Genomic DNA, 27,909 nt, shown 5'->3' on the forward strand with positions numbered 1-27,909 from the left:
AACGCCAACGAGGAGCGACAGTGAGAGAGAGAGAGGAAAAACGTACTTGCCTGGTTCTCGATCACTCCTCCACCCTCCCCGGGTGGACCGGAGCCAGTCCTCCGACCCATGGCAGACGGAACACCCCTCGGCATTTCGGCAGACGGTAGGGAACTCCTCCACCCCTGGCAGGGGCTCTACCGCGAGCCCCTCATCCCCACACGGACGGCGGCCATTCCTCAGTGTCCAGGCGGCCGGTAGCAACTCTTCCATCCCCCGGCGGATGGCCGTGGCTGCTCCTTTGGGGTGGATGGTGGTGGCGAGGACTCTACGATGGCATATCCCTCCTCCTTCCCGGGCTTCGGCACCAATGTAACAGGGTTCAATGGAAAGGACGAGGCAGAAACTGGACGAAGCATCAAAGTAATGTTTTTAATAAACTTAAGCACAAAGACACACAAATGTAAACGCATACAGGGCAGCTGCCTGTAGCTCTCTCTCTCCGAACTGCCACGTCCCATAGCACTTATCCCTGTCCTCAACTGATTAGCCCGATTGGGGGCTGGGCGTGCGTAGTCACGGCCAGGCCCCGGCCTACTCCTTGTCACAGTTTAACATAATTATATGCCAACAATATGTTTCCACAGAGGTCTGGCCAAAGCCACGAATATCCACTGACCCTAGAACAGCCCCTGTGCTCACATTATGCAATAACACCGGATAATGAGACACAAAAATGTGCCGTTCATGGCATTTCTATATTTGCTTAAAATTGCCTTATTTGGACAGTAAAATGCGGTAAGAGTTCAAAGTACTCAATAATCATGTTTGTCTCAAATAAGCACAAACGGATGATTATTTAAAAATAGTGACAGGCCTATGTTTGCATGATGTCATTAATTATCCTATAATTGTTCTAGAAGATCTAAGGGACTGTGAATATGAGAAACTGAAGAGAGATTGAAAGTTCATATTTCACAGCTGTTTTCAGGATGCCTCCTAAAAGGAAATTAGACTCACCTGAACCCAGCTGTGTGTCTTTGAGAAGTGATGCATCGATGGATCCTCCAATTAAATTCAGCTCTGGAGACTCTTCTGCTAAACTGAGGTGAGGACAGTCTCGCGGTTTAAGATCCAGACCTGTAATAAAGCCATTTGAGGGTCTACGTATGGAGTAGTAAACTTTGCTAGATAGTATCGAGTCCTTGTTCGGAAAGACGTCTGCAATTAATTCAATGCCAAACAATAGTGCAGGGTAACATTTTAATTTAAGCTGAGCTATTGATGGTTTTTAGGATAATTTCAAACCAGAGATCAGACTCACCTGCACCTGAACCCAGCTGTGTGTCCGTGAAGAGTGAGCAGTCGATGGATCCTCTATCGAACTTCAGTTTAGGAGACTCTTCTGCTGATGTGAGGTGAGAACAGTGTCACGATTCAAAGTAGAGATGCACAATCTACGGGTGACTGTATTGATTATCAGCTGATTTTAGTGCTGTTTTCATTTTCAGACCAACTTCTACTTAATTCGATTGGCAATTATTGCAGGATCTTGTTTCTGTCTGTTCAACATCAACATCTTTTATAATGATAAAAGTAGTTTTCAAATGGTATTCTTTCTAAACCTAATTTCAAAAGTTGTCCAACTTTACACTGTGCATTATTCTGAGTGATGGATACATTCATCAGTGTATTTCCTGTTGTGAATGAAATGTTTGTGTAGATCTTAACCAGAAAACTCAGTGTGTTATTGTTCCTCTGTAGCAACAAACAGGAGGGATTAAAGTCCTGCGCTGGAAAGATAAAGATGGACTCTATTTTCAAGGTGTGCTTTATTTCAGTTGCTCAGGAGCTGTAGTTAGATTCAAAGCTGAATGTTGTTCCCACCTTAGTTTTAAGGAAGGTTTCGGTTTTAGTACACGTTAAGCTCTGATCAGTAGCATTTGTAAAAAGGGCGTACAGCATGACACTGTCAAAAAAAAACAGGGCAAGAAACGAAACATCCTATGAGAGCAAAAACATAAAAAATGCAGAAACAGGCATTAAAAATATACACAATTGAAAGAAAAACCAGGAACAAACCAGCCCGTTGGGAAACCATGATCGGACAGGGCACCACAAGCAATGAGCCAACAACAGAACAACAAACAAAATCAGGAGGCAAATGAGGAGAACTGGTGAGGCAAATAAGGACAGAAACAAGCAGGGCAGAGAACACGAGAGATAACAGAGCAGAAGGATAAGAACACAATATAACAACTATTGGCAGAGATGGCAGGATCCTGACAGGCACTTACAATGGAATTGAATGGGGCCAGTCAATAAACATTGTTGATATGATATGATTTATATGGGATAAATTGGTTTACCAACCTTTTTATTTTTACAGGGTTACAGGGTTCCATTGGCATGACAACAAAGTTGTAATATTGGATATAACGTTATACAGATAATGGTAGAAAGGGGCTGTAAACAGAGAATGGGAAATGGGTTACTTTAAGCAGATGATCCAGATTAAAACGTGCCCAAAAACAACATAACAACAAAATCAGATCATTCTGTCACAAGTTAACCAATCACAACATCTAGTATGGACCGTTGCTATGTTGTCAACTGTGAATCAACATAATTGGAGTGTGCATGTCAATCAACCATATGAGTATGGACTAAATGAGAATCACAGATAATAGTAACAACTAGCCACAGGCTTCCTGCGTCTCCAGCTTGTTTATTAGAAAACGAGAGAAATGAAGATTGTTTTACTTGAGAGTAGTTTACGCCATGGGCCAACTCCTACCACATATTACTTGATATTATTGGTTTTCTGGCACAAGTTTCTTGACTCTTCAATTCAATCTCTGTTGTTGTGTGAATATTGGCTGTGATTGAACACAGGAGCTTGAGCAGGAAATCTTCTCTCTGATGAAGAAAGAGCTGGAGAGATTGAAGACTCTCATGAAGCCAGATTACCCAGCATACTCTGAGAGAGAGGAAGAGGAGGATGAGGATGAAGGTCAGAGAAGACTCAGTGAGGGGTTTCTGAAGATCACACTGCACGTCCTGAGGATGATGAACCAGACAGATCTTGCTGACACACTACAAACCAGTAAGAGTCATGTGATTATTATGCCACAGTGTCAGTTTTTCCTGATTATTTGTAACCTGTTTTTCAATAGTAGCCTGTAGCTAATAATCAACAACTGTTTGTGTTCAGTCACTGATATAGGATGATGGTGATGATCAGGAACAAACTTCAGTATTAAAGATGAATCAAACATTGGCAAGAACAACAAAATACATTTACAACAAATATTCAACAAGTGATCCATCTCATTATATTTTAAGTTAATTTATCCAAAATGGGTCATTCTTGGACCTCTTAAATTTTTAAGGTGGCTGGTAGGCCGATAAATATCATTCAACTTAATATTGAAAATGAAAATCCTGAAAATCCCGGATTTGTGCAAGTTTCAAGGTTCGTGAATTACATCTGTATAAACGAGGTATCCGCATATTTACAGATGGCATATGATAGAGGTTTTATTTATATTTGCCTTGATATCATTAAACAAGAACACAAGCACTTTAAACATCACAAACTCCTGCGCGTCTCTCTGATACGCAGAAGAGTTTAATTGAGAAGTTGTTGCGCAATAGTCTATTGTAGTAACACGATAGCATGTAACAAAAGAATGAACTATGATGGCTCAATAACATGTCTCAGACAGCAACATTATATGCAAGCAGGAGATTCTTGGCGGCATCGCATCTTGAGAAGCTAATCGGCCAAACGTGAATGTTTGTTGGCCAATGACAATCATTCAAATTATTGTTTTGAATATCGTCCTATTTATCGGCCTCTCCGATATATCGGTCGACCACTAATAGTGATCTGATAGTTCAACTGATCTTTCAAAACTATTGTTACTCTTTCTCTTTAGAACATATCTTATTGAATCAACAAAAACTCAAGTCCAGACTTAAGCAGAAATGTCAGAGAATCAATGAAGGTTTCTCAAATCAACGGATCTCAACTCTACTGAATGAGATCTACACAGAGCTGTACATCACAGAGGGATGGAGTGGAGATGTCAATAATGAACATGAGGTGAGACAGATGGAGACAACATACAGTAGATCAGAGACACCAATCAAATGCAACGACGTCTTTAAACCCTTACCTGGACAAAACAAACCCATCAGGACTGTGCTGACAAGAGGTGTCGCTGGCATTGGAAAAACTGTTTCTGTCCAGAAGTTCATACTGGACTGGGCTGACAAAAAAGCAAATCAGGACGTTCACTTCATATTTCCACTTCCTTTCAGAGAGCTCAATTTGATAAAGGAGAAAAGGATCAGTCTGATGGAGATACTTCATAAATTCTTCACTGAAATGAACGAACTGAAATCAATCGATTACAAGGACTTAAAGATAATTTTCATCTTTGATGGTTTGGATGAGTGTCGACTTCCTCTAGATTTCCAGAACAATGAGATTTTGTGGGATGTGACCGAATCCGCCTCAGTGGATGTGGTGCTGACAAACCTCATCAAGGGCAATCTGCTTCCTTCTGCTCTCGTCTGGATCACCTCTCGACCAGCAGCAGCCAATCAGATCCCTCCTGAGTGGGTTGACAAGGTTACAGAGGTACGAGGGTTCAATGACCCCAAGAAGGACGAGTATTTCAGCAAGAGAATAAATGATCCGAGACTGGCCAACAGGACAATCACACACATCAAATCATCAAGAAGTCTGTACATTATGTGCCACGTCCCAGTGTTCTGCTGGATTTCAGCTACTGTTCTAGAGAGAATGTTAGGAGGAGGAGGAGGAGGAGGAGGAGGAGGAGGAGGAGAGTGTCGAGATCCCCAAGACTCTCACTCAAATGTTCATACACTTCCTCATCTTTCAGACCAAGCTGAAGACCCAGAAGTATGATGGGAAATGTCAAGTAGATCTTCAGCAGGCTGCAGACTGCATTCTGTCACTGGGGAAACTGGCTTTTGAGCAACTGGAAAAGGGGAATCTGATCTTCTACGAGGAGGACCTGAGAGCGTCTGGTATCGATGTCAGAGAAGCTTCGGTGTACTCAGGAGTTTGTACCCAGATCTTCAGAGAGGAGTTTGGACTGTGTCTGGGGAAGGTGTTCAGCTTTGTGCATCTGAGCGTTCAGGAGTTTCTTGCTGCCTTGTTTAAGTTCCTTTCCTTTCTTCATGAAAAAGAAAAGAAGTCAACCATGACTGATTTTCTAAAGAGTGAAGTGGACAAGACATTACAGAGTGAGAACGGACACCTGGACCTTTATCTTCGCTTCCTTCTGGGCCTCTCCCTGGAGTCCAATCAGACTCTCTTACAAGGATTGTTAGGACAGACTGGAAACTCTCACAGCAAACAGGAAATAGTTGAGTACATTAAGTTGAAGATCAGGGAGAATCCCTCTCCAGAAAAATCCATTAATCTGTTCCACTGTCTGAATGAACTGAATGATCATTCTCTAGTGATGGAAGTCCAGTCGTATCTGAGCAGAACCGGTACCAGCCATCTGTCTGGAGTCAGTCTCTCTTTAGCTCAGTGGTCAGCTCTGGTGTTTGCATTGCTAAACTCAGAGCAGGAGCTGGATAATTTTAAGCTGAGTGAGTATCATCTATCAGAGGAGTGTTTTCTAAGGCTGCTGCCAGTGGTCAAAGCATCCAGAAAAGCAGAGTGAGTATTTTCAGTTTGGAAGCTGCATATAATCTATGTTGAACTTTTGAGATGAGCATGTTCATCTTATCCTGATGATAAATGACGATGTAAGCATGTGTAAACAAACAGCTGCTTAACGCCCACCTGTTACTATTGTTCTTGTTAAAATTTCGCCCCACTATCAAACAGCAATGGCCCCCTTTACAGCTGGCATTAACATGCATTTTTGATAACTATAGACTCTGCTGTCTTGCAATCTTGTCAACCGATATAATGAACACTAGCTAGGCAATTGTCTAGGGCCTCCGCATTGCCGCGGGCCTCCAAAAAACATTGTATGTGAACTTGAGGGTTAGTCATACCGGTCCACAAATTTCTGACATTTTACTGTAATATAGTCAGAGAGATTAAGTCAAATGTGATTATCTTCACAGCAAAGGATACAACGTACATGTGAACTTATGCTACCATTATTTTATGAGCTAATTCTGTACTGTTTTCTGCTAGTTAAGATTTTGTTGTCATTTTTCATCCAGTTTAAGTGGCTGTAATCTGACAGAGAAAATCTGTTCAGCACTGGCTTCCGCTCTCAGCTCAAACTCCTCAAGTCTGAGAATGCTGGATCTGAGTAACAATGACCTGCAGGATTCAGGAGTGAAGCTGCTCTCTGCTGGCCTGAAGAATTGTAAACTGGATACATTTAAGTAATTATCTCTTTATATAATTTTATACTTGTATGCATAATTATTGCACTGGATGTAAGTATGCATGCATGTTGTTGTTCGTCTATAAAGATAAAACCGCTTGTTCAGTATACAGTTGCTTGAACAAGTATGCATGCATTCTTTATTGAACACCCCATGTAAAATTCACAGCGAAGGGTGGCAAAAGTATGTGAACCCTGGTCTTTAATAACTGGTTGACCCTTCTTTGGCACCAATAACCTCCACCAAACATTTATTGAAACTTTATGAAATGTTGCACCATTCCTTCAGTTCAGGAATATTCTTGGGATGACTGGTGTAAATGGCTCATTTGAGGTCATGCACAGTCATCTAAATCTAGTTGAGGTGAACATACTGACTGGGTCACTCCAGAAGGTGCAGTTTCTTCTATTGACGCCACTGTGCTGTTGACTCTTTGCTTTGGGACACTGTCCTGTTGCATCACCCAACCTCTATTGACATTTGGCAGACAGATGGCCTTACATTCACCTTGAAAATGGCCTGAAATACTTCTGAATTAATTTTTCCATAGATGTTTTCTAGCTGTCCAGGCTCTTGGAGAGCAAAGCAGCCCCAACCAAATTGTCCCCCTTCACCGTACTTTATAATTGGGATGAGGTTTTAATGTTGGTGTTTCCAACCAACTCAACTTTGGTTTTATATGTCCACAGAATATTGAACCAGTTGTTCTGTGCAATGTCCACATGCTCATTTGCAAACTTACGTCCTGCAGCAATGTACTTTTTTGACAGTAGTGGTTTCCTTCATGGTGTCCTCCTCATGAACACCATTTTTGTTGGGTTCTTGATGTATCATATATACGTCAACAGAGATGTTATGATGTTCCAAAGATTTACGCAAGTCTTTAGCTGACACTCTAGAATTTTTCAGAACAATCTGCACTTTATGGATGCTTCCAACAGGGAATGCTTCTTGTGAATAGTTCTTAATTACTTAATAGGGCTCTGACAACATCTCCATGTCATTAGCCTAGAAATGTGCACTCATTTTTGCACTGTGAATGTTTAAACTGTGTTTATAAGAGAGGCATGAAAACCTATCACTGCTTGTGTGTTATGACAAATTTATGTCTAATATTTTTCATCCAGGCAAATCCAAAGGCTCACATACATCATACTTGCTATATAAAGGGCACAGCCAGTGGTGGAGCTAGGGGGTGGCCAGGGGCCACCATGGACCAAAGCCTGGCCACCCCACTCGCAATTGCCGTTTTAGTAATTACTCATGTCTTTGGCCCTGAAAGACATGAGACTTGACTTAGACTTGGCCTTGAAAAACATGAGACTTGACTTAGACTTGGCCCTGAAAGACTTGACTTGGCCTTGAAAGACATGAGACTTGTCTTAGACTTGGCCTTGTAAGACAAGAGACCTGACTTAGACTTGGCCTTGAAAGACATGAGACTTGACTTAGACTTGGTATGAAAGACATGAGACTTGACTTAGACTTGGCTCTGAAAGGCATGAGACTTGACTTAGACTTGGCCTTGAAAGACATGAGACTTGTCTTAGACTTGGCCTTGAAAGACATGAATCTTGACTTGCACTTTGCCTTGAAAGATATGAATCTTGACTTGGACTTTGCCTTGAAAGACATTAGACTTGACTTAGACTTGGCCTCTATTTCTTGGATCTTAGTTATTTATACATGACATTTATTTGTGATTCCATTTTTGTTACATTTATTTTCTGTCTAAATGTGCATGTATAGTGATGATAATTGTGAGCTCAATTAAAGAGTTTGAAATTTACTGCATCACATACAAAGAACAGTTTTCTTCTCTTCAGGATATCAAACTGCAATATTGGAGAGGAAGGTTGTTCGGTTCTGGTTTCAGCTCTGAGATCAAACCCTTCACACCTGAGAGAGCTGAATCTGAACTATAATAAACCAGGAAATTCAGCAGTGAATCTGCTCTCTGATCTACTGAAGGATCCACACTGTAAACTGGAGAAACTACAGTAAGATATATTTCTATCAAAATATCTAATCACTCACTTTGATGCATTTTTGTATATTGTATATACTGTTAAGTCATTCACTACATAGGGAACAAGGGAGCATCCTATAGCTCTTTATGCAGCTAAGTGCATTCACTCCTAAAATCTGATCAAAAGTTCAGTTTCAGGCTGCAGATTATGTTTGGATCACTCAACATGTGATGGGACAGAGATGGGACAATGATAATTGGTACTTAGATTCAGAATTTGTACTGCTGTACAGAGAGTACTTTATGCAACCAGTTTAAATATTTTGTCCATCATAACATTATTGTTCTAACCAACTCTAAACTGCTGTCAAACGCAACTCCTCACAAGCTCACTGAATGACATTTCATCACACTAATAGTATTCAGTCAGTGAACCGGATAATTAATACAAGAGGGTTACAAATATCAGAAATATCCACAGTTGCTAATGTTAATGAATGAATGAATAGAATACAACAGGTGTATTGTTTTACTCACAGACTAAAAGCTGTTTATTTGTGCACAGCATAGAGTTACAGATGTTATAAACGGATGTGGCTTACTTGTAGTGTTTCTTTCATGAAACATAAAAAGAATATGAGAAACTGTTACATATGATTATTTAAAGCAAACTGTCCCATTTAAAGCAAGCCCAAAAACACTGATACAGTCTGTAAATTCTGAGGGACTGTAATCTTCACAGAGCACATTTGACATGTGAGTGGCTAAACGTAGCTCCCGGGTCAGTGCAATATGCTTATATGTGTTTTTCTACTCTCAACAATGCGATTTTGACCCATTGTGACTTATAGTCAGGTGCGACTTTATTTTCGCGAAAATATGTTACACACACACACACTCACACACAATGTGACTTATTCTATTGTATTGTCCTGCTGTATTTATGTGTTGAGCTGCAGGTGTGAGTTTTTCTCTCTGCAGGCTTGATGACTGCAGTATTAGAGAGGACGGATGTGCTGCTTTTATTTCAGCTCTTTGTTCAAACCCTTCACACCTGAGAGAGCTCAATCTGAACTATAATACACCAGGAGATTTAGGAGTGAAGAAGCTCTCTAAACTACTGGAGGAACCACACTGTAAACTGGAGAAACTGCAGTGAGTCATATTTTTCTTTCATCATTAGGGCTGGCAAAGTTAATATTGTGTCATTTATTATGTCAATTAAATGTTAAATGATATTAGCCATTATCAGGGGCGTAGCGCCAAATGTTGGGGCCTGGCACAGAGCTAATTTAGGGCCCCCTAAATAATTTGGGTTTGTGGTGGGGGATATATATAAATCAAGGTTCCCACGCATCCTAGAAACATGGAATTTTGCAATGTGGTTTTGGTAGGAAAAGTCATGTAACGTTTGAAAAATGCCTAAATGTCCTGGAAAATAAGTATTTGCACTGGAAAATATTTTACTAAAAAATTGTTTGTGTTACTTATAAGGTTTTTGTCACAATGGGTGAGATTTGTGTTCCCATGAGCTAGTTGTGATCCTGTCATGAGTCATTCATAGCATCTTGCACTGTATGTAGAACAGCTTGCCATTGTAATAAATGCCACTGAAGGGCTTGCGAGCAAGAGTTCGCAAGTCAGAAATGTAAACACGTAGACGTGCAACCGTGGACCCCCCTCTAGTGAGAGAACACTGTTACTCAGGTCCAACATGGCCAATGGTCTGACACCCCTGACTATTATCTCATTAAATGTATGTATGTGGATCGAGGCACAGTGCAAAAGTTGCAAGATGCAGTGTGAGCGCTAGGCAATCGTCTATGTTCCACGACTGCTACTGGGTCCTTGATTAACATATACCGTGCGAGTAAGGGAAGCCAGTGGAGTTTCTGATGCCCCCCTGGGGTAAGATGATAGCCCCCCTATGGAGATAGTGCCCTATGCAGACTGCACAATATGTATATAGGGAGCGGCGGGACTGAAAGAGTGGCTTTATGCAACAAAGTAGCATAATGAAAAAAAGTAGCACTTACCAAATATCTTTGTTCTGTCACCGGGCATTGCCCTATTGTGAATGGCTTCATAGGAATGTTTGTTCACACCTAGTGTTCTTTTGAAATATTTGAGATTTGGTGTGAATATGTTATTACTGTGATGAGTGTTTCTCCTTCTCTCTACAGGCTGTCTCACTGCAATATTGGAGAGGCAGGTTGGGCAATTCTGATTTCAGCTCTAAGTTCAAACCCTTCACACCTGAGAGAGCTCAATATGACCAGTAATGAGCCAGGCGATTCAGCCGTGAAGCTGCTCTCTGATCTACTGAAGGATCCACAATGTAAACTGGAGAAAATAGAGTGAGTAATACTACTGGGGGGTTATTATATGGTGGGTTGCTCGCTGACATTTTCAGACAGTCCCTTAACACACCTCCACAGTTTTAGCACGTTTTAGCACAAAGTGTGAACTTTTCAGATGGTCCCTTATCCACCGTAGGTAAAATATCCAATGTTAAATTAACAGTCATCAATGATTGACACCATTGGACAAGGATAAATACAGGACGATCCCACATTTACAGGACAGGTTGCAACCTTGGTCACAGCTATTTTTGTATGACTGTCAATGGAGCAACATATGGCACTTTTCCACTGCACGTTACGACTCTACTCTCTTTACTTTTCTGAGCTTGCTTTTCCACTGCTGTTTATTGCCGCCTCAACGTGGGTGGGATTATATGCTGATCATCATAGTTGTGCCGCCTCTGCTGCCGTGACATCATCTTAAATGTGACATAAAACAATAAACAATAACAAGTGAAAAACAATCGCGAAAAACAATCGCTAGCTGTTAGCTGCTAGCTCATTGTGCTGCATAAAGCTGTTGTTGTATGGTGATTTTACACAAGTGTAACGGTTAAATTGGCCTGGTTGTTTTAGAAGCAAGTTTCCAGTAGCTGGTCAACTAAATAAAGTGAAGCTTTCAAGCAGAATGTAGAGTTAATGTAACAAAACGTACCATCCTCCATTGTGAACTCCAGCCATGGCTGAGTCCAGGGCAATCTCAGTCCCATTGCTCGCCTGTGTGGATAGCGTCCACTTCCACTTTTCCTTGATGGTTCTGTAGTCACTTAAGTTTTGTTTAACTTTTCAATGCACTGTTGGTAGGTCCGGTGGTAGCCGTGTGCGGCCAACAGCTGAGACACTTCCAGAAACACGTTTCAGTTTCGCGTTGTTTCGTTCTTCGCTAACGAGAGGAACGTCTGCTCCTCGTTTATTGACCACGGCGTGGTTTTGCACACAGCCATTTATTTTTACAATTCGAATGTCACGTGAACAAATGATACTGCTATCACTGTAGCTAACTTTAAAACTAGCAGGTTGATGTCCCATGTCGCAAATCCAGTGACGCCGGTAGTGACTATTCTCTCTGACCAAACAGTGATCTGCAGGGTTTTGATGTCACATTTAGTATCGGCTCGGCTCGCTTGGAACCTCAACCGAGGTGGTAATAAAAAAAGTACCAGGTATTATCCACAGTGGAAAACCCCCAAAAAGTGAGCAGAGTTGAGTCAAGTTGTACCATGCAGTGGAAAAGCCCCAATACTTTACCCTTCACAGGGTGTAGTTCCAGCAACTACCAGCAGGGTAGACCTGCCGAATAGCCAATTCCTGACCCCTTCACACAACTTTTATTTACACTTCCTTAGCCAGTGTCCTTTCAGTATTCGATTATGCATTGTGTTGACACTTGGACAGACAAATTAAGACTATAGCTTGAGTCTTGACAAGACCCTTGGCCTGATTGTAAAATATTTTACCCCCACTTCTGTAAGAATTAGAAAAGTCCTTGTTTGTTTCATCGAGGAGGACACAGGACTGCGTACCTGCCTCTGCTTTTGTGATCTTTCATTGTGATCTGGATGAAGTTTATAATTCTAGTTTGGAAAATGTCTTTTAGTCTGAGTTCAGTTTTGAGAGGTGTCCCCAATTGCCATGATCACCTCTTTTTCATATTCTGTCATGCTTTGTTTAGTCCTTTTTCATGTTTTAGACTTCTTATGAAGGTGGCCACAAAAACGCTTTAACTGGAAGTCCTATACCTGCAGAACATGTGTGTTGATCTGTAAGTGTGAGGAGTTTTCTCCTTTTCTCTTCAGACTGGAATGCTGCTGTATTGGAGAGGAAGGTTGTGCTGTTCTTATTTCAGCTTTAAAATCAAACCCTTCACACCTGAAAGAACTTAGTCTGAACTATAATGAGCCTGAAGATGCAGCAGTGCAGCTGCTCTCTGATCTACTGGAGGATCCACACTGTAAATTGGAGAAATTAGAGTGAGTGATATTATTCCATCATATTATCAAATCACATCAAGTCCTCCTTCAAACTTACTAGCTTCACCAACACAAAATGTTTGTTGTTAGAAAGCTTAGAAGCTGGACTTTACAATGCATTTAGGCAACATAACTCTTAACAGCATTAGAAGTGTTCCCTTTTCATATCTTATAAGAAAAGATTACTGTATATAAAACTGTCAAACATATGGTCGAAACTTGATATAGATGGTATGGTCATGATGTGCCAAATGTCGCTGTAAATGTCTCGATCGAGTAGAATGCAACAAGCACTCACACCCCAATGTATAGAGAGTAAAAGCTGAGCATTTGTATGGAAAGCAGATTTACATGTGAGTTTTTTGTAGCATTTTTCCTTTTAATGAATTAAAATGAACCAGGTTACTTAGAGCAGATGCTCCCAATTAAAACGAGTCCAAATACAATGTGGTATGATGCGCAGATCTGGATATAACCATAACAGAGTTACTTGATGCTAAGTTGTTACCACCACCACAGTCCTAATGCCTCATGGATACATGATCCGTTTCCTTTCATTTAATCAGCATTTTAGATCTTCACCATTTCTTACTACTCTTGATTGAATAAATTATTAATAGCAAATGATTGACGATTGATTATCAAAGAAATGTGATACTGACTGTGTATCATGTATACTGTACAGAAAATGTTCTGCGCATTGTGTATTTTACATATACAGTATCCTCCTGTCCATACACAACTGCAGTGTTGTGGACCATGCACCCAAGATTGTTAGTCAGTTACACTTGTGTACATGGTAGGCTTGGGATCGATGCCTTTTTCATGCATTGATAATCAGAACGTTTTCCCAATTATTATCAATCTATATCAGTATGTTTTCTATGATATAAATAGGGCTACTAATTGCACAGAATTCTTTGTCTCTTCATCCATATTTCTCAACACAACTTTGGAAAGTGTGAGCGGCAGGGTAACTTAAAGGGTGTCGCACATCGGACAGGTCTAAAATTCCAAACAGTTATTTTCTATAAAGGCATGCACATTGACTTTCACTGTCTGTCGACAACAGCCTGCTCAAAATTCTGCAGTTGTGCACAACTCAATCCGTGATTCTTATCACGTGGGTTTTTGAACAAGGTACCGCGGAGACGTAGCGCGTGTAGTGGCTTCGTGTTATTCTCCGCAGCATCCATGCACAACACACCATGTGCCCCACCGAGAGCGAGAACCACTTCATAGCGACCACGAGAAGATTAACCCATGTGACTCTACCCTCCCTAGCAACCGGGCCAATTGGTTGCTTAGTAGACCTGGCTGGGTAACAAAGTGATTTGATTTAACACACACATTCATGCAGTGTCATGCATTCTATAAAGATGATTTGACATATCAAAACTGTACATTTATAACTCATGATTTGATCTCACTTGCTCAATTTATTTGTGCACTTTGCTGTTTTTTTTTTAGGAGTTTTTGTCTTCTCTCTGCAGGCTTGAATACTGCAATATTGGAGAACAGAGTTGTGCTGTTCTGGCTTCAGCTCTAAAATCAAACCCTTCACACCTGAGAGAGCTCAATCTGAACTATAATGAACCAGGAGATTCTGCAGTGAAGCTGGTCTCTGATCTACTGAAGGATCCACACTGTAAACTGGAGAAACTACAGTGAGTGATATTATTCTTTTGTATTATCAAATCAATGCCCCCCTGCATTTTAAAATACACTTTGAAAAACATTAAGGAATATTGTAATTGTGTCATAATACATAGTTTATGTTAAAACAAAGCAAATTCTCATGTGAATATGCGTGCCACTGTGAACAATCTTCTCATAGTGCTCATGACTGTGCAACGATGTCAATAGTTTCACTGAAAGCTTTTATTCTTATAATCCGGGTTGGTTCTCACCAAACCCATCGTATGCCTCCAGAAGACTTGGAATATGAGGCAGGGGATGCATGGCCTACTTTTATGATCTTTTTGGTTCTTTTTATACACTGAAATGGGTCATTACCCACTGACACTGTATTGAATATTCAGACCAAGATATGAATCAAAACATCTCCTTTTGTGTGCAAATTTTGCGGTGATGTGCACATCACCAGCTGTTGATCCTTGCAGCCCTAATAATGAGTATTATCTAGATACCGTTATTGTTGTTTGAATAGCAGGCTGAATGATGTACCTATCTGTTGCACTATTTTTTTAATTGTCATTCAATGTACACATGCATAAAATGGAGGTCTTTGGCCATTGCATAAACATAAGTAATCCGTTTTAGAACGCTGTGACAGGAAAGAAGTTTCTAATTTTCGAAAAGCGTTTCTTGAGATCTCAGTGTTCTGTTCCATTCCCCTGTGTTCTGTATAAACAACAGCTGCTGCAGCACTAGGATACATGTTGTTACTGCGGGTGAGGCAGAGCCTAAGCCTCTAATGCTGCTTTACAACCGAGTACAGCCAAATACCATTACTATCTGGGAATATTGCTACCGAACATTAAGTACATTCTAGTATTCCCTCAAATACAGTACTACCGTTTGAAAAACACTGTGGTACTGCCAGTATACCATTGCATTACATCGTCATGGCAACAAAGTTGTAAAATTGGCTATAACTATTTACTGGCATATCCCAGTAAAATCCTTTTAACACACATATTGTTTATGTCTTGTGTCTATACTTTTGAAACAGGATGCTCAGGAGTGAAGCTGCTCTCTGATCTACTGAAGGATCCACACTGTAAACTGGAGAAACTAGAGTGAGTGAAATTATTTTGGCGTATTGCCAATTCACTCTCTCTTTCATATCTTTGTTCGATATATTTATCTTAATCTGTCATCCATTTTTCCTACATTACAACAAACAATAACAAACCTAATGGTTTGCTGAGTGTGTTGTAGAAAAAACATGTCTTTCCTGTGCGAAGTCCAGACCTGAACCCCATTGAACACTTTTGAGATTAATCCAAACACTGACTGTGAGTCAGACCCCATCATCGCCCAAAATTAGTGTTTGAGCTAACAGATGCTCTTTTGTCTGAATGAGACCAAATTACCAGAGCCATGTTGAAACAAGTAGTTGAAAGGTGAACAGAAGAGTTTAAGCTGAAAGAGCAGTGAAGAGAGGAGCAACTCCACAATATAGATGCAAGCAGCAATTATGGGGCCGAGCACACAAATGGCAAGTAAGGAGTAAGTAAAATTGCTTATATCACAATACAATTCATTATAACTATTGACCAACAGTTGGCACTGTCACCAATTTTCATGTGAATCTGATTTATGGTCTAGGAGGAGTTAGAAAAAGTAGTTTTTCAATTAAATTAACACAGCATGGCTGTTTGGGTATCAGTGTATTCTGCATGACCCAAGGAATCAGATGAGAGCAGTGGCAGGACAATAGGCAAAACTAATTAAATGTTATAAGCATTTTTACATATTTTGTTATAACTTTTTCACAAGAGGGCACTGGCCCCAACCTTTGTAGGTACCCACAGTGTATGGTGCCTATGATGCATACCAAGTTTCGTAACGATACGTCAATGCTTTGTAAAATATGGCATTTTATGACAAAATTCTAAATGGCCGATGCCCACAATGGCGGACATTGGAAAATTGGGATAGATAGATAGATAGATAGATAGATAGATAGATAGATAGATAGATAGATGGATGGATGGATGGATGGATGGATGGATGGATGGATGGATGGATGGATGGATGGATGGATGGATGGATGGATGGCTATGGGAACAAGGCTCTTGCTAAAACTGGCCTTTCTGCACATGGGTATTCTATACCTATGGCCAGAAGGAAGGGGGATGAAGTGCTGGTAGAGTGGGTGGTCTGGGTCATGTATGATTGAGAGGGCTTTTCGGATTAGAGATGAGGTGACACAATCGGACAAGTTAAGGTGGGAATACCAATGAGTTTGCAAGCTAAATTAGTTATCTTTAAGAGTTTGTTCTTATTAGTGACTGTAAGCATATGGAAAAAGCATATGTCACCATACATAAAAACAGGCTCAATAATGCTACGGTACAGAAGATGATGATGCGGTTGGACAGACAGGTGCTTAGAGTTTACAGATGGCTGTAAGTCTCTTGTAAATGTCAATTGTGTGCCAATTGAAGCTGAGTTTATTTTCCAGTATAATGCAGAGGTATCTGAAATACTCCACCACTTCTACCTTCTCATTTGATAGTGAGATGAATCATAGTGAGATGAATCAGTGTTTTGGGTTGGGGGTGGGCTAAAGAGCAGTTCTTTAGTTTTTGAGATGTTAAGGTGGAGAAAGTTATCATCGCACCATGTGCTAAAATGGGATATGGCGTGTTGATAGGCAGAGAGAGAGAGTCATTGCTGTTATTATAGAGCAATGCATGGATGGCTGTGTCATCTGCATATTTATATTTATGCATTTGGCAGACGCTTTTATCCAAAGCGACTTACAGTGCACTTATTACAGGGACAATCCTCCCGGAGCAACCTGGAGTTAAGTGCCTTGCTCAAGGACACAGGTGGTGGCAGTGGGGATCGAACCAGCGACTTTCTGCTTACCAGTTATGCGCTTTAGCCCACTACGCCACCACCACTCCCAAAAAGAAGAGGGTAGTGGTGGATGGACTTTGACAGTCATTTGTATAAATTCCGGGGGTGTCCAGGTGTTAACAGACAGTGCAGGGGACAGGCCACAGCATCATCTGTACCTCTCCTCTGCTTATTTGCAAATTGGAGGGGATCCATTGAGATGAGGTTTTGAACCAGTTTCTCTAAACATTTCATTATAACAGAGGTTGACAGGGGCTGGCTGTGTGTTACGGGCCTATGTTGTTTCAGCTGTTGCTTGTAAACAGGAAGTAGGTGGATGATGTTGTGGTCCGCTAGTCATAGTGGTGGAAGAGCTCTGGCTGTGTAGCATAGATCTATATTTTTGCTAAATCTACATATTGGCTGAAGGCTGGCAGAGAATGATTAAGCCAACAGCTGTTAAAATCACCAAGGAGTAACACTGGGGTGTCTGGGCATTTGCTGAGCATAGACTGTGTGTTATACGCTATATGCTCACTTGCTGCCTTGGCCATGACGTTGGCGCTTGGTGGAATATACACACAGCTGAGCACAAAAGTCATATATGACGTAAAAACAAATACTGCAAAAGTAATTTACTCAAATGTTGTTAACCCTTGTTGTCTTTGGGTTGCAGTACCTAAATCTATGCTGTATTTATAATATATGTTTTACCTTTCCCAGGTAAAAAATGACCAAAATGTTGTGACTTTGTCAAGACCATCAAAACAAACTAATTAAAAAGAAAATTTTGTTTTGTATATAATTGTTTATGAGAAATTACAATTTAAAAGAATTTGTTCATTCTATTTCAGTAAATGTTTACCCACATGGGAAGAACCTTTGTGACATTTTACATTTAGACTTTCTGGATCTCTTTTTTATACATTTGTGAATCAAATTTAACCTAAAAATATTTGAAATGTTTTCAAATTTAGACCCATACTGTTATCTAGCCCCTACACCTGCTCCATGGGGTACTGCATCTTTCACCCAAACTGCAAACTTTCCCTTCAAACGAGGTTTGTGCACTTATGCACTTGTCCACAAACACACTCGGAGAGCATTCTTAAAAGTTTTTATCAGGTAATATGTTCATAAATAAGTTTACTAACATGATTTTATATCATAGGGTACCATGGGGCTAAAGGCCCCCCAATAGTAAAAGACATCTAATATTTTCCTAAAACATTAGTTGACAGAAATATCTACTATATACTATATAATTTTTTTCTCTATCATTATAAACTTTGTGACCACAATAAAACAGATTTCTATTATGTGGAGTCTTTAGGGCAGTTTCTTAAGACTATAGGAGGGTTAAACAAGTTAAATTTAACATGATAGAATTCACAGCCCGCGGACGGGCCCTTAAATGTACAAAATAAAAGTATGCGATAAACAAAACTGCTGTGTGTTACATTGGTACACATGCCACATATCTTTGGAAAGCTACATTTCTTGATTTTCTATTGATATAAACCATTTTAAGATACAATCACAACAGCAGGTACAATCTATATCTTTGTCAGACCACCAACATATAAACAACCAATAACAAAATTCAGGCAACTCACCTATGATGCCTCATAGTTGTGCACTGAGCCATAACTTCCCGACAAAAACGGTGTTGTTTCATTGTCAAATGTCCAAACGATCAAATCAAGTAAAATGTTTAGTCCAAATCACATTATTACATCAATAAATATCCACAGACTCTTGTTGCATCATTTCAAAGCACCTGGCAGCTGTGCCTAATCTTTCACATATTATCGGTAATAACTTCAGTTCAGATGTAAACATTTCCTATATCTGGTATCAAAATGGAAGCACGCACTCTGACCTTTCGATTGACACCTCATTTGACCCAATAGGAGCTTCCATGTCCTGTCCAAAGCCTTCAATACCCAACCACAGTCTGTGTCGAATGTAAGGGCATACCCACTTTCCTTTGTTTACTGATCAAACCAATTACATCGAAGAGTGGAAATGACTGACGCATCGTATAGCCAATGAAATTCTGAAAACAGTGATATGCGGCTTTAGTGGGACGATTAGAGCATGGTTCTGTAATGTGTGTGCGAAAAATTGCCTTGCCATTACCCAGTGTTTTGTGCGTCTGTGCGTAAAACCATTGGAGTGTTGTTTTGGAACTGTTTACACATTTGGCGATTTAAATATGGTGAAACGGACGCGAAAAACAGGATTTTCACCCCAGGATGTGATATAAGAAGGTTAAATTAAGAGTTTGGAGATGAAATTTCTGAAAACAATACGGATAATTCGGAGGCAGAGGAAATGTTTATGGAGAGATGAGACATTGCTCTGGACAAGTAAGTGTTTTCTTGTGTTTTATAACATATATTACTGTATATTCCGCATAAATAAGCTTTAGTTTGAATAATGAATACACATTTTGTAATTACCCTTTGTCGTGTGTTTCCTCAGTGAGTGTTTGAACCGTTTGTGCGTGTGTGAGGTTATAGTTCATTGTTTGTTTCAGATCTATTGACATGCTATATAGTTGTTTTGTATATTTACTGTAAATATATATTTATATATATATATATATATAAATGGACGCGAAATATATATATATATATAAATAAATCAATAAATATAAGTTGAAAATAAGAATATATGTTGTGTTTGAGAGTCTATTTGTTACAATGCTGAATTCATGGGGGGGAGGTGTAGGCCCATCTATTTGTTACAATGCGGGGAGGTGGGGGAGGTGTAGGGCCATCTATTTGTTACAATGCTGAATTGATGGGGGGAGGTGTAGGCCCATCTATTTGTTCCATAGTACATTGGCAAAGTATACAGTATTTACAGTAAATATACATACAATAATACATATTTACACACTCGAAAAGAAAAACTATATATATATAATACAGAATACAGAAAAGATGGAAAAGTTGTGTCTAGCTTTGTAAATGACATTTATTTATTATCCCCCACTCAGCAAGCGGCCACATAAAGTGGAGCAGCAGGACAGCACCACATCAAGAGAGGAGGGCTTTCAGAGAGACCCTTGCTGAGGAGCTGGCAGAGTTGGGGTCTCACTCCACAGCCAGACCCGTATCTCCTGCTCCACGAAGAGCACATCACAGCCCGTTGCACATCACCAAATCTTGCACCGCTGGTCGTCTGAAGTGCAGGCAGTGTCATGCAAAGACACCAGTGAAGTACTCTTCCTGTGATGTGCCTTTATGCTTTGTACCCAAATGTGACTGCTGCAATGACTGGCATGTTGCTAGAAACATGTACAATTTTATAATGGTTTGTAAATACTTTGTGTAAAAATTCATGTAAATAGTTTGTTGTGTATTTTTTATATAAACAAATTGTCCACCATAGCACTAGTTTTGACTCTTTTATATACACAACATTTAGTTTCAAGAAGGGAAAAGGCACTCTAATGTGTTTATGCATCAGTTACTCTGTGTCAGCAAAACTAATAGTGGGTCTGGATATGGAATATGATAGCTCTAAGTGTCATCTTTCATTAGAGCCCAAAATTATGACTGTACGTTGAAGCGTTCAAAAGTAGGAGCCTTTTTGTCCTAGGTTACCAAAGGGTCCTTTTGGAGTATCCAAAAGGCACTTTTGTAAAACGCCTGGGTGTACCCTTAGAAAAACATGTGTAAAATATTCATTTTTTTATGGTATTGTTATAAAATTTGAACTTGGACTAGGTAAGGCTTCATGCTGTGATCCCATTGTGTTCTCAAGCTAATAGCTACAAGTTATAGTCATCTGCAGGCATCTGTATGCAAAAAATAATTTCAGGCGGAAAAACAAACTTCTATTTCATTGTGTTCAAACTTCTATTACTCAAAATCAGTAGCACTTACAGTAATTCTGACTACTGGGGAAAAAACTTCAGATTGCCCCCTTTCAAATGTGACCAAAACCATGCATGTACTCAAAAAGGTTCAAGAAAAGCTTTAAATTTACTTTGGGTATGCCTTGATTAGGCGTTTTAGGCTAATTTTACAGGATTGGGAAGATATTACGGTGTAACCTGCAATACAGGTATATTGCGCTTGGAGTGAAAAACAATTGAAAACAGTTGAAACAGATTTTTTTTAAATTCAGTTTTTAATATGGGATAGACCATGACCGAAATGTTACTACTAGGATTTATTCGAGTGAAGGATTACGATTATTTGAACGTGCATGTTGTATGATGCAGCTGCTTTATTGACCCCTAATATATACAATTCTTCAACATTTGTACTGGTTGACACATTTATAACTGTGTACTGTTTAACTAGTGTATTGCTCACCCTTACCTCAATGTCTTATTACTTATAATTACCTGCTGAATTTACAGTGCATTCATGAAGTATTCAGACCCCTTCATTTTTTCATAATTTTTATGTTGCACATATGCTAAAATTTTTTAAACTATTATTTGATTTTTCACTTCAATCTACACTGTGCAAATGTATTAAAAAGCATGAAATTGAGCTCAGGTGCATCCCATTTCCCTGGATCATGTTTGAGATTTTCTACACTATGATTGGAGCTGAAAATGCATATCAGAGCAATAACCAAGCCATGAGGTCAAAGGAACATCTGCAGAGCTCAGAGACGGGATTGTGTCATGGCACAGATCTGGAGATGGCTACAAAATGTTCTTGGCTGCATTGAAGGTTCCCAAGAGCACAGTGGCCTCCATAATTTTTTAATTGAAGAAGTTTGGAACAACCAGGACTCTTCCTATAGCTGGCCACCCAGCCAAACTGAGCAATCAGGGGAGAAGGGCCTTAGAATGGTAAGAGTGATGACCAAGAACCTGATGGTCACTCTGTTTGAGCTCCAGAGATCATGTGTGGAGATGGGAGAAACTTAGAGAAGGACAACCATCACTGCAACACTCCACCGATCTGGGCTTTATGGAAGAGTGGCCAGACGGTGAGAAACAAGATTCTCTGGTCTGATGAAACAGAGATTTAACTATTTGGCCTCAATTACAAGCGTCATGTCTTGAGGAAACCAGGCACCGCTCATCCCCTGTGCGGTACCATCCCAACGGTGAAGCATGGTGATGGTAGCATCAGCTTTCAACATTTGCATTGGAAAGCATTTGCGTTCAGCTTTCCTTCAACCCTGACCAGTCCCCATTAACTGTGTGTTTCAGTGGCAGGGATTGGGGACTGGTCAGGGTTGAAGGAAAGCTGAACGCAGCAAAATACAGAGACATCCTTAATGAAACCCTGGTCCAGAGCACTCAGGACTACAGACTGGAACGAAGGTTCACCTTCCAGCAGGACAATGACCCCCAAGCTCACAGCCAAGACAACGCAAGAGTGTCTTGGTGATAACTCTGTGAATGTCCTGGAGTGGCCCAGACAGAGCCCGGACTTGAACCCAATAGAACATCTCTGGAGAGACCTGAAAATGACTGTCCACTGATGGTCCCATCCAACCTGACAGAGCTTGAGAGGATCTACAGAGAAGAATGGCAGAAAATCCCCAAATCCAGGTGTGCAAAGCTTGTCGCTTCATACCCAAAAAGACTGTAATCGCTGCCAAAGGTGCTTGAACTAAGTACTGAGTTAAGAGTCTGAATACTTATGTCAATGTGATATTTCAGTTTTTTCTTTTTAATAAATTTTAAGGGGTCTGAATATTTAATTAATTTTATGAATCTGGGCGGCTGTGGCTCAGTTGGTAGAGCAGGTCGGACACTAATCGCAGGGTTGGTGGTTCGAATCCTGGCCCACACGACTCCCACACGCTAGCAACTTGCATGGGAGCTCTGCCATATAATATGTATATGAATGTGTGTGTGAATGAGTGAATGAGTCACAGTGTAAAGCGCTTTGAATACCATTAAGGTTAAAAAGGCGCTATATAGGTGCAGACCATTTACCATTTATTTACTATTTACTCTGTGTGTATTGAGCTGTAAGTGTAAACTTCTTCTGTCTACAGGCTTGATGACTGCAGTATTGGTGAAGACGGTTGTGCAGTTCTGATTTCAGCTCTGAGATCAAACCCTTCACACCTGAGAGAGCTCAATCTAAACAATAATAAACCAGTGCACACTGGAGTGAAGCTGCTCTATGATCTTCTGAAGAATCCACACTGTAAACTGAAGAAACTACAGTGAGTAATATTATTTTAAGCCTTAATTACATTTTTCAAAATTACAATAAATAAAAAACATTATGAAGTAATATAAAGATATATATTTTTAAAACAATTAAAGAAAATTACAATGAAAATCACTTGAGGACCTGTTCTTTGTACATCACAGCAGGATCATATTAATTATCTACATTCTTTTAATCATGATGATTCTTATGTGGATAATTTATTTCTATTTGCGAAATTGATTAGAATCGCTACATTGCTCACTCCAATATGACACTCTCACTCATACATGACATACATTACTTAGAAGGGTATATTAATGTAATGTAAATGTAAAATGTAAAGTTATTTGTTCATACTTGAAACATCTGTGGTATTAGTTGACAGCCATTGAAAGACAAATACCACCTCATAACACCAGCGTAAAGCTAAAATGTGTTATTTCTCTGCCACTGAACAGAATTGCAAATATGAAACCTTGTTTTCAAACAGCTTTCTGAATACCCCCCCCCCCTCCAAATATGCTGTTGATCGAACAAACAGACAGATAGATCAAACTTACTAAAAATGTCTGTACATTATTGCACTATATAGCCAGGGGCGAAAATTTAATCAAAATGTTGGGGGGGACAATAAACATAAAAATTCTCAAGAGCAATGTGGCAGCGGGGGCGTGGTCAAGCGCCCGTCCGAGAGAGAAAAGCGGTAAGGGCGCTCACACCTGGGCTAAATTATGTCTAACACCTGTCTCTAATTGCAGTAGAGTGAGGAGAGCGGTTTAAAAAAGCCAGCAGCCACAGAGGAGAGAGGGACGGAACAACAAACTCAGCGTTTGAAGTCCCTGCTGTGGTCTACATTATTGCAAATACTGTCATTAAAAAAGAGAATTAAAATCTTACCGTGCCCCGAAGACCTGTTTCCTGTCCTCCATCATTTAAAGAGTGCTACAAGCAATTTTTGAAGGGGACACCAAGGTTTTTTTTGTTGTTGCCCCATTTGCATTTGTATTATTTTATTTCTTAAACAATTATTTTAAGAATATATCATTATATTATTTACAATACACATATTTTAATGATATTTTAGGGGGGGACAGCCCTCAGATAGCGGGGGTCCTGACCCCCCCACGATTTCCGCCTATGTATATGGCTTACCTTATATGTCTGTAACCTGTAGCCTAGACATTAACAGCTAAAAATAATCAAGAATGTCAAAATCTGTTAATATAGCTAATCTCAAACATCATTGCACTAATTATGTTTTAGAAAAAGAAAAAATATCTTGTTGAATAAAACATTGTTTATTGTAAACGCATCCTTTACACATAACCTCCGGTGACCCCCCCCCCAAGTAAGTCATTCACTAACTAGGGAGCAAGGGTGCATCCTATAGCTTTATGTTCCGCATGCCACTAAGACTTGTGCACAGCGCTCATGATGCAGATTTTTCATTTGCACAGGATGCCAGACTGTCGTGGTAAGGCCTTTTTTCTAGACTTGCAAATACACCTGCAGTTGATGCACTGAAGAGTATCGCAAAGCAGTCGTAGTGCACATGTGTCAATGCCGTCCGTATAAGCTCATGGTGAAAAGAGTGTACTTTGAAAGGCTGAGCACTCAATGGTGCACGAAACATACCGGCACTTGGAGAACTCGTTATAGAAAGCTACGAAAATTTCAGGAACAAGAACAAAACCTAAACACCCTTTTTAAAGCAAGGAGAGATGGCTGGCAGAATGAATGTGTTTACCTGCTACATTTCCATTGTTATAGTGTCTTTATCTTTGCATATCTTCTGGTTTTATGTGTTTCTTTATTTCATTGTCACAGTTGTTAAAGTACCTAGATGAGGTTCATTTTTTCAGCAGTATAAGCTGAAAGTGTGATGTGTTCTTCTCATTTTCTCTTGAGATTGGAGTGCTGCAGTATTGGAGAAGAAGGTTGTGCTGCTCTGGCTTTAGCTCTGAGATCAAACCCCACACACCTGAGAGAGCTGAATCTGAACTATAATACACCAGGAGACTTAGGAGTGAAGCTGCTCTCTGATCTACTGTTGAATCCACACTGTAAACTGGAGAAACTAGAGTGAGTGATAATTTCTTTCTATCATTAGGGCTGTCAATAGATTCAAATGATCTTGATTAATCTCTTAATATTTTGTAGGTAATGCGATTAATCTCACATTTTTAATATGCAAAACAACTTCCCCTTCAAAATACAGCAAATGCATTTTTAAGGAGTGCTGCAAAAATGAATCAATAAAATCAATAATAATAATTGGTAATGGAAATTATTGACCACAAATTTTGAAAATGGAGGAGATTGGAAAAAGTTGAAGCAGAGGAAATACAAGCCAAATTGTCTAAAGCATGGGAGCACTTTATGTAAAATGCTTCAAAGTTCATAAGCGTATAGTTTAATGTGGGCTTGGGTTGCTGCATCAGGTGCTTTGACAGAGTGCTGATGCTATTTAATGTGTTTGAAAGCTGACTCCCTTCAGTGCATAACTTACGGTTTTTAACTAGTGATGGACAGCCGCATGACTCATTTTCTGTGCAGATTTAAACATAATAAAATTTGTCAAATTGAACAAAGTACAAAATTCTTAGCCAAAATTATCCAAAATGTTTAATAAACAAACATACAAAGAGTGGAGAATGGGTGGACATTTTATTAATGACTGATGTCTCAATTCTGCAGAAATCTACAGTTTTTCAAAATAAATGACGAACCATTCGATTCAATATTGCGAAATGAACAGCATTATTTTCTATCCATTTGATCATAAATTAAATGCCCAATCAAACTACAAAATCTCTCTTCTGCACTATTTACAAATAAAATGTGGCAATTTATCCGAATATCATAAGGCCACACATGCTGTTGCATTCTGGATCAATTGTAGAGGTTTGACAATCCATGCAGGAAATCCCACCAGAGGAGCATTGCAGTAGTCCAGTCTTGATTTAACAAGAGCCTGGATGAGGAGTTATGTAGCATGCTCTGATAAGAAAGCTCTGATCTTCCTTATGTTGAACTGTGTAAATCTGCACAATTGGCCTGTCTTTGCGATGTGGTCTATAAAGCTCAACTGTTTATCGAACACATCCCCTAGATTTCTGGCTGTCCTGGATAGTGTAATTGTTGATGAGTCAATCGGTATGGTGAAGTTATGTTGTGTAGCCGGGCTCACTGGGGCAACGAGAAGCTCTGTCTTTGCTAGACTAGATATCTACCAGGCAGGCTGAAATCTGTGCCACTACAGGATAATTGTCAGGCTGCAATGAGAGGTTGAGTTGTGTCATTTGCATTGGAATGATAGGAAAAGCCGCAGGGGCATTGTTAGGGTTGGATGAGATATGGGGCTTAGCTACCCTGAAGGGCCTACCTGTGAGGTGAGTTTCAAACCAGCAGAGGTGTGGTTCCTGTGATGCCCATTGTAGAGATGGTGAAAAGGAGAATCTTGTGTTTGACTTATATCGGAATCAGCTGACAGATCCAGCAGAATGAAAATGGATGATTTGGATGCTGTTCTTGGAGCTTCAGTGATGGACAGCAAAGCAATTTCAGTTTTTTGTGTCTGCTTTTGAAGCCGGACTGGTTGCTATCTATCAGGTTGTTCAAGTCACAGCTGTGGTTTTATAGTTAATACACCACTATTGACCAAACAGGACCAGATCAATCAGTTTTATAAACCAAGGTTGGGATTGTGTCTCCACTTTCTTCAACCACATCTTTGCTACACTGGTATACAGACCACTTTGGAAATGTGCCAGACTGGTCTCGTGCCATCAAGACCATAAAATGTGCTCAAGCCCTGAATATCCACTGTCATTCCATGGTCAGATGACAATGGCTAGACTGGTCTTCAACGAGCCCAAAAGAGCACACGTCACACCTCCTTTACCTCAAATGGCACTGGCTGCCAATGGTTGCTCGCGTTAAGTTCAAGGCATTGATGCTTGCTTACAGAACAACCACCGGCTCTGCACCCCAATCTACTACTTCAGGTCTGTGTGCCCTCCAGAAGTTTGCGTTCTGTGAGTGAAATGTGCCACGTGGTGCCATCTCAATGAAGCAAAAAAATCCCTGTCCAGTAGTTGGTTCTATGTGTATTCTCATATTTGTTGTTGTTCAGTCCATTATTTCACTATACCTGCTGAATTAATGTATGTGTTGAGCTGTAGGTGTGATGAGTATTTCTCCTTCTCTGTTCAGGCTGTCTCACTGCAGTATTAGAGAGGAAGGTTGTGCAGTTCTGGTTTCAGCTCTGAGATCAAACCCTTCACACCTGAGAGAGCTCAACCTGAACTATAACCAAGAGACTCTGGAGTGAAACCACTCCCTGATCTGAAGAGCCACACTGTCAATGAAACGACTCAGTTTGCTTTCTCTCTCTCTATACACCGATCAGCCACAACATTAAAACCACCTACTTAATATTGTGTAGGTCCCTCCATTGCCACCAAACTGTGCCAATCTCCATCTCAGAATACCATTTAGTGATGATATTCTTCTCACCACAATTATACAGAGTGGTTATCTGAGTTACT

General features: G+C 40.0%; 1 protein-coding gene across 1 annotated transcript; it reads left to right on the forward strand.

The window, feature by feature from the left end:
• Positions 1 to 2,901: 2,901 nt before the first annotated feature.
• si:ch73-168d20.1 (NACHT, LRR and PYD domains-containing protein 12) lies at positions 2,902 to 27,692 on the forward strand. The gene is given in 12 exon segments (XM_052100159.1): positions 2,902 to 3,091; positions 3,921 to 4,798; positions 4,800 to 5,683; positions 6,202 to 6,369; positions 8,199 to 8,372; positions 9,323 to 9,496; positions 10,525 to 10,698; positions 12,501 to 12,674; positions 14,168 to 14,341; positions 23,196 to 23,369; positions 25,268 to 25,441; positions 27,575 to 27,692. Coding segments are annotated over 12 exon segments (3,456 nt in total).
• Positions 27,693 to 27,909: the final 217 nt, after the last annotated feature.

Source organism: Xyrauchen texanus, chromosome 31, assembly GCF_025860055.1.
Source record: "Xyrauchen texanus isolate HMW12.3.18 chromosome 31, RBS_HiC_50CHRs, whole genome shotgun sequence".
Lineage (NCBI taxonomy): Eukaryota > Metazoa > Chordata > Actinopteri > Cypriniformes > Catostomidae > Xyrauchen > Xyrauchen texanus.